Source organism: Anabrus simplex, chromosome 4 (assembly GCF_040414725.1).
Source record: "Anabrus simplex isolate iqAnaSimp1 chromosome 4, ASM4041472v1, whole genome shotgun sequence".
NCBI classification, from domain to species: Eukaryota; Metazoa; Arthropoda; class Insecta; order Orthoptera; family Tettigoniidae; genus Anabrus; species Anabrus simplex.
In genome coordinates, this window is record NC_090268.1 from 227,482,414 (window position 1) to 227,493,135 (window position 10,722).

The 10,722-nt window shown below is 39.7% G+C and overlaps 1 protein-coding gene across 2 annotated transcripts in view; it reads right to left on the bottom strand.

The window, feature by feature from the left end:
- Positions 1–5,405, bottom strand: part of LOC136871798 (FAD-dependent oxidoreductase domain-containing protein 1) — an 89,773-nt gene extending 84,368 nt beyond the window's left edge. The window contains exons 1-2 of one of the 2 annotated variants that reach the window (XM_067145396.2): positions 4,777–5,405; positions 4,451–4,680 (exon numbers count right to left, since the gene is read on the bottom strand). In XM_067145396.2, the coding sequence (XP_067001497.2) occupies positions 4,451–4,680; positions 4,777–5,175 (629 nt within the window). In that variant the 5' untranslated portion in view covers positions 5,176–5,405. The remainder of the gene's footprint in view (positions 1–4,450; positions 4,681–4,776) is intronic. The other variant, XM_067145397.2, reaches the window with a different exon arrangement.
- Positions 5,406–10,722: the final 5,317 nt, after the last annotated feature.

Here is a 10,722-nt window from a genome sequence, read left to right on the forward strand (position 1 = left end):
TGAAGGTACAGAAGGGTGACAATCAGCCAGAAATCATGCTAAATAGCACTAAGCTGGACAGTGCCACAGAATTTAAGTACTTGAGTAGTATAACGTCCAAGAATAACTTAGCTAAATATGAAGTAAACAGTCGAATCAGCAAAGCAATACATTTTTACCTCGAAGTAAAACAGCTACTATGGGATAAACAAGTACCACTCAAAACCAAGATGACACTGTATACATCATACTACACCCCTATCCTCACATACAGCCTGGAAACCGCTACATTAACAAGAAAGGACAACTCGAAACTCCAAGCAGCAGAAATGAAGTTCCTACGCACAATGATCCAGAAGATCAGGAGGGATAAAATCAGGAATGAAAAAGTCAGAGAAGACAAAGGACTAGAAGACTCCTTACTCCAGAAGGTCCAAAAGTCAAGACTGAAGTGCTTTGGTCATGTGAAAAGAATGAGTGCCAACAGGTCTGCAAGCAAGGAGTATGAAAGAGAAATCAGGGGAAAGAGACCAGTGGGCAGACCTAGAGAAAAATGGACAGACTTAGTGAAGTAGGATGTAGAGGAGAGAGGTCAGGATTGGGAGTGGATTGTGAACGAAGAATGGTTTATGGACAGAACAAAATGGAAGGGGTTCGTGCCTCTGTGGATCAGCGGTAGAGTGTCGGCCTCTGGATCCCAAGATAGCGGGTTCAAACCCGGCAGAGGTAGTCGGATTTTTGAAGGGCGGAAAAAAGTCCATTCGACACTCCATGTCGTACGATGTCGGCATGCAAAAAATCTCTGGTGACACATTTGGTGTTTACCCGACAAAATTCATTAAATCTCAGCCATAGACGCCCAAGAGAGTTTCGGTTTACTCGGTCTGCCATCTAGTGGGGACCTAGAGTAAAACAGAACGTCGAAATTGACGAGCAGACAGCCAGATGGCGTCAAACTGAAATGTCTGCACACGGTAGCTGAGGCCATACGATGATGATGATGATGACCACACCTGGGAAACTGGAGTTGGCCAACAATGATGATGATGAATGCCATATCTTGATATTTTATGTCTGGCTCCATTTCTAAATGGTTAGCGTGCTGGCCTTTGGTCACAGGGGTCCTGGGTTCGATTCCCGGCAGGGTCGGGAGTTTTAACCTTAATTGGTTAATTTTGCTGGTACGGGGACGGGGTGTATGTGTCGTCTTCATCATCATTTCATCTTCATCACAACTTGCAGGTCGCCTACGGGCGTCAAATCGAAAGATATGCATCTGGCGAGCCAAACTTGTCCTCGGACACTCCCGGCACTAAAAGCCATACGCCATTTCATTTTTTTGATATTTTATAAAACTAATTGCAAAACAGAATATCAGACTGAGGTGAAATTTTAAAAAGGCAACTGCTAACTTTGAATATGTCGCCCTAAAAGTTGAGAGATAGTAAAATAGAGTCGCTTTCCAATGTGTATAATACAATGTTCGAGCCAGTAAAAAGACCACATGCAGATACATGCATCTGCAAGAAAATGGCAGCCTAGGAAACTTGCGACACAATTATTCTCCAAGCAAGGGAACATTTTTAGTTCACCAATCACCTTCTTTCAGCAAATATGTTTCATTCTGATAGTTTTGAAAAGCACGAAAGCAGTTCCCATCTGCTATTTTGAAGAATGTACAAGAAGTTTATCCTTTTATTGAGCAAAATATACTTAAAACTATATATGAGTGTATATTTTCAATCTGTGTCCAGTTCTGTACATCTACTTCAATTTCTGCTTCAAAACAACATAGTGAAATAATAAATTTACTGAAACTCACTGTAACAGTGCCAATGGCTACATCACAAGTTGAACATTGCTTTTCAACGTTGACGAGGATAGACTTTCTTAGGTAAACCAATGAGTGAGGAAAGACTGACTGCTCTTACAATGCTCTTGACTGAGAAGGAATTAGTCAGTGATAGGCCTGTAGTGGGTTTTACCAAATTTACTGCAATGAAAGAGAGAAGAATGAACTTTATGTAAACCTATAAGCAGTTTGTATAGGTGAGTGTATAATTTATTGAAATTATTTTTGCACGACTTACAATGTAGTTTTGTAGCTTTCTTGAGGAGATCCAATACTGAACCCTGAGAACTGAGAACCCCCAGCCACCACTGCCCGAAGTAGCTATAGTGTTGACTTAGCCTTTTACCATAGCTCCACTTATTTGGACATCATCAAACTTTTATTGGACCAAATATATCCACTTGTAACTTATGCTGTAGAGCAACTTTCAATAATTGAGAAGCCTGTATCACAGGGGAACTCTGTCTGAAAAATAGCGTGTTGTGCTCTCCTAGTCATATATAGTGCAATATTCAATGTATGTCAGGTTATTGTTGTTTGTGTGATCAGTCCATAGACTGATTTGATGCAGCTCTTCATATCACCCTTTCCTGTGCTATCCTTTTCATTTCTTCGTAACTGCTGCATCCTACATTTGCTCTAATCTGCTTGTCATATTCATAAATTGGTCTACCCCAACTTTTCTTACTGCCTACACTTCCCTCAAAAACCAACTGCACAAGTCCTGGGTGACTTAAGATGTGTCCTACCATTCCATCTCTTCTTTTGGTCAAATTTAGCCAAATCAATCTCCTCTCACAACTCGATTTAGTATCTGTTCATTCGTGATTTGATCTATCCATCTCACCTTCAGCATTCTTCTGTAACACCACATTTCAAAAGCTTCTATTCTCTTTCTTTCTGAGCTAGTTATCGTCCACGTTTCACTTCCATACAATGTCCGGCTCCATGACTAAATGGTTAGCATGCTGGCCTTTGGTTCAAGGGGCCCTGGGTTCGATTCCCAGTTGGGTCAGGGATTTTAACTTTCATCAGTTAATTCCCATGGCTCGGGGGCTGGGTGTTTGTCACAAACATTTTCAGCATTAGATTTCATCTCAGATAGGGCCCCATCCTCACAGACATGCAGGTCTATACAGCGTCATCAAATCGAAAGATCTGCACCAGGCATCTCCGGAGGCCACACGCCATTTAATACTTCCATACAATGCCACACTCCAGACGAAAGTCTTCAAAAACATCTTTCCAATTCCTATATCGATGTTCGAAGTGAGCAAATTTCTTTTCTTAAGAAAGACCTTCTTTGCTTGTGCTAGTCTGCACTTTACTATGTCCTCCTTACTTCTGCCATCGTTAGTTATTTTACTATCCAAATAACAATATTCATTCAGGTCCTTAATTACACAATAGCAACAAGTTGTTAGGTTAAGCTAGGCTAGACTAGGCCAAGCCAGGTAATAGTACGAAAACCCAGTATTTTCGCACCCCTATTCCTTCCTTCTACCCTAATGAATATATCTAATAGCATTTGACGGCGCCAATAAGTGAACTGGTGATGGTCAGCTTTTGTACCGTAACCATTGCAAAACCAATTCCAAGGTTGTGTATTCCCATATGATACACCCACTACTGCCATAAATAAAAAATATCGCTTACTGGCAAATCAAGTAGGCCTATTTGAAATATTTCAAAGACTACTACTACTGCATGCTGCCCCCTCTGTTTCTATCAGACATATAATCATGCTAACTCAGTCATCAATGAAATTCCATGGACATGGACATGGTGTGGAACTCTGCTAAATTTTTCACGGTTATATCTCGCATGGTACTGAACAGGAGTTGGCTGTAATTTTGATTCAGTATGATGTCCTATCACTTTAGTAGCCCAAAGTTGTGCATAACTAAATTTTAGTACGATAGTTTTTGAGTTGGCGTGTTTTAGCTTTTTTCTTTTGCTAGTTGCTTTACGTCGCACTGACACAGATAGGTCTTATGGCGACGATGGGACGGGAAAGGGCTAGGAGTGGGAAGGAAGCGGCCGTGGCCTTAATTAAGGTACAGCCCCAGCATTTGCCTGGTGTGAAAATGGGAAACCACGGAAAACCATTTTCAGGGCTGCCGACAGTGGGGTTCAAACCTACTATCTCCCGAATACTGGATACTGGCCGCACTTAGGCGACTTCAGCTATCGAGCTCGGTGGCGTGTTTTAGAATTCAGGTCCCTAGCAACAGGTTAGGTTAGGTTAGGCCAGGCGGGGTCATGTCCTGCTTACCAAATATACAGAAAATAAATAACACAAAATATGATATTCATTTTGTCTGCAGTTTAACATTATATGACTAGGATCTAGTTATAAAATAGAGATGTCAGCATGATCATTTGTTTATATCTACCATTCTCCTCGATTCAAGATGTATGTTCCAATAAATAAAGCCCAGTTCCCAGGTACCTCTCCAGATGGTGCAGTGAAGCTGTCATTCTATATTTTATGGCTTTTATCTACATCCAATATATATTAATCTCATATTCAAGTTTCTAGAAATTGCTCACTCAATACTAAGCTACAAAATGCTTCTGTCTTCAAAAATCTTGTTAATATCGCTAGAGAATACCTACCACTGGAAATCAGCATTTTTCTGTAGCTGCTCAGCTCCATCCTCTGTCGCAAGGAATAAATATCCATTAGGAACAAACTGAACATCTGGAGGATCAGCGCCCTCGACAGACAAATGACGTTTAATGTTCCGGATAAACTGTGCTCCAAATAAAGACATTTCTATGTTTTCCTTCAGAGAAAACTGCTGTCTTAATCCACCCACAGATAAAACGGTGGAAGCACAGGAATACTGTAAAGGAAACAGAAGTTAACGAAAGTACCTACAAGCATCAAAAATCACCAACTTTCATAAATAACCAACTAGTACCATGGATGGTACTGTTACCTGATTGGAACTGTTTGATATTACCGAGGGATCTTTCTCTACGACGACTACGTGTAATCCTTGAGGAGCTCGTTGTTTTAACCAATAAGCAATTGAGGATCCAACTGCACCTCCTCCAATAACAAGTACATCACAATGGCTCGATAGGAACTTCTGTTCAGATGAATCATCTTGCTCTTGTTCTTCAGAACTAAATACAGACTTTACCCTTTTCAGATCATTTTTTAGAATCCTAATTGTTTTAAATACTGGGTGTTCTGGTTCAGGAGGTTCGACAGGTTTACCGGTATCAGATTTGTATCTTTTACACATTGAACAACATGCAGCTTTACGCACATGCACATCGTTAAAAATTAATTTCCTACAGTTACTAATGAACAACTGCCCCAACCGAACCATTGTGAATATAAAATTATATTAAAACAGTTTTATCAAAAGCGTTCAGTTATATATCATATCATATCGTATCTTATCTTTGATCCCTCGGTATGACGCGCGATGACCTTAAAAGAAAAATCAAGTCAAACACTCCTAATAAGAAAGAGAATGGGCCTAATAACGCGCTGTAACAAACATAAACAACAAACCACACATGTATCAAACCATGTGCTTGGTAAATATGAAGACAAATTTCGTGTTTCAACTGTCCTTTTCGATAACCTAAGAACATCAAAATATCCTGCATAGCTCTTTTGAAGGACTTTATTCCTCCACAAAATTTAATTTTTGGGAAACTAATGCACTTAGAAGTCAACATATAAATGAAATGCAATGAATAGTCATAAAGTTTACTGAAATTTTAATAACATTAAAACGATGCCACATGAAATGCCTCCTTTGGCATCATAACTAAACTATGTTCAAGAGTAAATCATTTGATTTATGATAACACTCCTGAAAAGTAAAGAGTTTCTGGTATGATCGAAGGTTTCTGGCCACGTTCGCTCTGTTTCAGTTATAATTAGATCATGTTGGATATTACAAGCTCACTAGAGAGAGAGGCAAAAAGAAATTTCATTTTGTGCAACTAACCAAAAACTAATCGTAAATCGTGGCTGTTAAAAATACACCTGGGCATGGTATGGCGAATGCTGGAGTAAGAGGGTAAGATGCTTACTCTCGTATTCTTGTTATCGCCGTTACCGATGTTCCTGTAATGCTTGATCTAAGTTGAAATTCAAAGGTAAGATGGTGTTTCGTGAGCACTCTTATCACTGAAATACAGTATTGGTTTTGTTTGTATTAATCAGAAAGAAACTAATGGTTTTTTTTTTGTTTTGAACGAACTAATCACGAGTTTTTGGATTTTTTTTAAAACAGGCGTTTTATATTGTAACTTCTGGATAATACTTGTCGAATCAGAGATAGTTATTTGAAGTGTAGAATCTGTTTAATATTGGCATCTACCTTTTTAAAAGGGAAATGACAATGTATCCACCTTAACCCACTGCGTATGGGGGTGGTAGAATACATTCACGGTAGGTATCCCCTGCCTATCGTAAGAGGCGACTAAAAGGGGGGATCAGGGACTCTTAACTCCGAAGCGTGAGTTGGTGACTATGGTTCCCCTAACTGAGTCTGGTATTGCTTCCACTTACGTACGGTACCGGTATGTCAGGATTATTACCATGTTTCCTGTCCGACTGCCTTGGTCAACCCTTATTATCTTCCGTCTCCGACTGTATTAGGTTTTTGAGGCCTAGGGAATCTTTCATTTTCACGCCCTTCGTGACCCTTCCCTCTCTTTTCCCGATACCTTCAAAGTGTCGGATCTCTTCCATTTTCCTTCTGATTACAAGTGTTAAGAGAGGATGGTTGCCCAGTTGTACTTCCCTTTAAAACAATAGCCTACCAACAATACATATTTCCAGGTGTTGGCAACTAACAACTATTATTGCCGGTACGCTCCGGGAGAAAGGATATCAAGTGCATGAGGAAGTCCATGGCATCGGAGTAAATGGCAGCACGAGAAGGATTGATATGATCGCAATCAAAGGGAAGAAAGGATATATATTATTATATATTAGATCCCACAGTAAGATTCGAAACACACTCCGACTAACCAGACGAAGTGAACCAAGAAAAGAAGGATATCTACCAGCCTACAGTGCCGTATTATAAGAACAAATACGAACTGGACGACATAGAAGTGAGGGGTCTCATGATCGGTGCGAGAGGGACAATCCCTAAGAAGACGATAGAACTGATGATGACCTTTAAAGGGCCCCATAGCGTCCGTCTTACCTGCGCAGTTCTAAGACGACAGGTAAGATGGACCGTGTGTGGTAGAATTTTCATCCCTGTACCGTCTTAGGCTTGGCTCGAAGTGAATCTGGCAGCGCCTGATTTTTCTGTGCGTGTACAGGTAAGTCGGCGAGCAAGTTGGAGCGTGTGTGGGGTCTTCAGACTTAGCGTCAGTTTTAACCAATTGCTCCTACAGTGCAGTTCGCTCGTAGGACATAATGTCGGATTTAAGAATCATGTCTCGAGCGTTTCTAATGGAATTCATACAGCTATACCGTTGTAATCCGTGCTTGTGGAAAATCAAAAGTAAAGAGTACACGGTATAGGGTTATTTTTACATGTTTTCCAACAACCGCACCCAGACAATTTGGAAAATTCCATTTTCTTTCAAACTGCTGTCCAATACATATCAATTCATCTTCTTTTGTTGGAAACTGAAACAAAATAAGATAAAAATAATTATTATTGTTATTATTATTAAATCATGCAACTAAAATATAATTTAACCCAGTGTAATTAATTATATTTTTTTGTTTTTAGGTTGGTTGGGCGAAGACTGTTAATTTTCACACTCCGTTATATAATTCTTCCTTATTGCACTCTAAGCATACACTATACCTTGTTTTATATTAAATTAACATGAAATACATTTCCTTTTACCTTGTACAAGAAAGTTATAAATTTTACTTACTTTGAAATACTGTTTCTTGAGCACCTTATATATTGCAGCGCAAGTCTCAGGAATAATTACTCCCAAAGACTGGGCTGAAATTGCAGCGGAAAATTTCAGATCTTCGTAACTTCTTCCGGTTGCTAGGAAACGAAGTGTGACGTTGAGTCGTTCATGAGGTGTTATTGGCCGTCTCATTGCACTGTCACTCTTTCTGATATGGGGCGCTACCAAGTGAAGAAGGTGTAAACACGTTTCACTATCCATCCTCAAATAATTGTACCAGCCTTAATTAAGGTACAGCCCCAGCATTTGCCTGGTGTGCAAATGGGAAACCACGGAAAACCATCTTCAGGGCTGCCGACAGTGGGGCTCGAACCCACTATCTGCCGATTACTGGATACTGGGCGCACTTAAGCGACTGCAGCTATCGAGCTCGCTCATTCTGTATCATCTGCACCACTGGAGATTTCCCTGAGTCTAGCACACTAAGCACGGGAACAAACAATGTGCTCTCGGCAAACAAATGTTCCACACTGGGCGCAGGTAGTCTGCGTTTTTCGATTCTTTTATTTATTTATTTATTTATTTATTTATTTATTTATTTATTTATTTATTTATTTATTTATTTATTTATTTATTTATTTATTTATTTATTTATTCCTGACTTACATTTGTGGCGAAGTTAGGGCTCACGGCCCCCTTTCTTACACTTAACCACTATAAACATTAAAATTTAAAAAATTAAACATAAAAGTAAGACATAGAAATTCTATAAAGAAATAATACTACGGACAGATAATTCTAAGACTAAGTTAGGTCTATATATCAGTACAGCAATTAATGTGACAATAATAATAATAATAATAATAATAATAATAATAATAATAATAATAATAATAATAATAATAATAATAATAATAATAATAAATGAAGAAACCCCATTCACACAACATACACACAATGACTCACACAACTCAGTTTTATGTTCCCAGGAAAACTTTCGGCAGGCAGATTTGAATTTATGAGAAGAAGTAAGGTGCCGAATGTCCGTTGGGAGTGTATTCCAGAGTCTCGATGCAGTAACTAAAAAGGAATGATTGTAGGAATTCGTTCGACTTATAGTGGAATTTCAAGTAGGGAACCAGAACGGGTACTAATTTCATGGAATGAGGAAAGGAAACGAAAATTAGAAGAGAGATAGTGTTCGTCGAGAGCACTTGGTAAACAAGTGTCATTAGGTGAAAATTCCTTCGTTCATTTATACGTAGCCATCCCAATATTTTGAAAATTGGTGTAACATGAGCGTCATGTCGCAGTTGGAAGGCATATCGTATGCATGAGTTTTGTGCTCGCTGAAGTCTCCAAGCTTGTTCAGCATTTAGATTGACTAGTACCGTACAGTGGCGGCTGGTGGTTTAAAAGTTCAGTGGTGCACAATTTTTACCATTAATATAATATGGTTACAGGCTAATTTTCAAATCCAGGTACATCAACAATACTTTTCATTATTAAAAGTAAAACAAACATTTTACATTTCTATTTTCAGGAATATTACTACAACCCAGTAACATTTTTTTCATTTAAGAACTCCTTTACCATATTGAAATGAAACACTTTGAGGTAGGCTAATTCCGGTATTGTATCTGGTTTCGAAATTAAACGTCGCGTAGGCCTACCGATTCGTTTCACCTCGGATTTTTCTTCGGCAGTCCGTTGCGGAAACGGCCCAGACATTAAAGACTGCACTGAATTCATGATCTGGCAAAATACCACTAACTGATAAAAACGCACAGCAATAAAAACACACACGCTGACACGATTGTTTACACAGTGAAATCAATAAGCTACGTAGCTTGTACGCACATAACGAAGTTCACGACTATGCTAAAAGAAATGGCGGTATTTATTTTCAAATTTAAAGCCATTCATTATATATCCAGCAGATGAACTTCCATCCAATGTCGCTAGGTGACATCCCTGTTATATAACAGACTCTCACATTGAGCGCCAACGGTCTCTAGCGACTTTGCTAGTACAGTAGAAGTCCGATAGTCCGGCACGTTCGGGACCGGCCCGGTGCCGGATTACCGAAAATGCCGGACTAACGGGCGGTACCTCTTACTAGGATATAGGTTAAGGCGTACAGCGAAAACAGCTGTAACACGGCGTTTTGCAGTAAAATATTTTTTTGTTTTTTTATGTCGTAAATGGTCGACGAGCCAATTTTAAATTAATTCAACAAAATATTTCTATTTTCACCTTCCTCCAGGCGTTTGATAATTTCCAGTTTCTGGTTGATGGTCAGAGTTACGTGCTTACGTTTATCTCCTGATTTGGAACTTGAAGAAGGTTTCGGTTTCGAGTACATTGTCACTGCTTACATACCAAGAAAACTTCCACAACGCACTTTGATATGTATGTTCACTAAACTACTGCACTACTGTAATACGGATCCTAGATCGCAAGAAAAAATACTGCAGCTAAAAGTGCTCGCAATCAAAACAATGTACTGAACCTGTGTGTTGTGACAGCCAACAATGCAGATTGCGTCTAACAATAGCAGACGCGTAGTGGGCACTTCCTTGTGATTTCGAACCGCGCTGTGCGCTTTAACCGTCACAAATGTATAAAAATTAACATAAAAAATCCTGGTATGGTGCCGGACCATCGGGCGTTCCGGACTGCTGGATGCCGGACTAATGGAATTCTACTGTACAGTAGTTGGTTACGTAGGAGCACGGCCGACTAGATCCCTCGCTGCACTGCAAGGAGCTAGCTAGAGCGACGCATCAAGTCGGCCGTGGTAGGAGGAGCCAGGTTGATAAACCTCAATTTAAGCAATGTATAAGAATCCACGCCTATCTTTACCTCTCCCCGTGCACGCCTCTGGCAGCCCATGTTTCATCCTACCACAGGTTGACTGTTGCAAACTTTTCAGCTCCTGCAGTGAACATCTAAGAGTACCGGCTTGTAGTCTCCTGTAGTCAATGTTTGCTCTTTCAAGCTCTTGAAAGGTTTGTCTTGTTGAA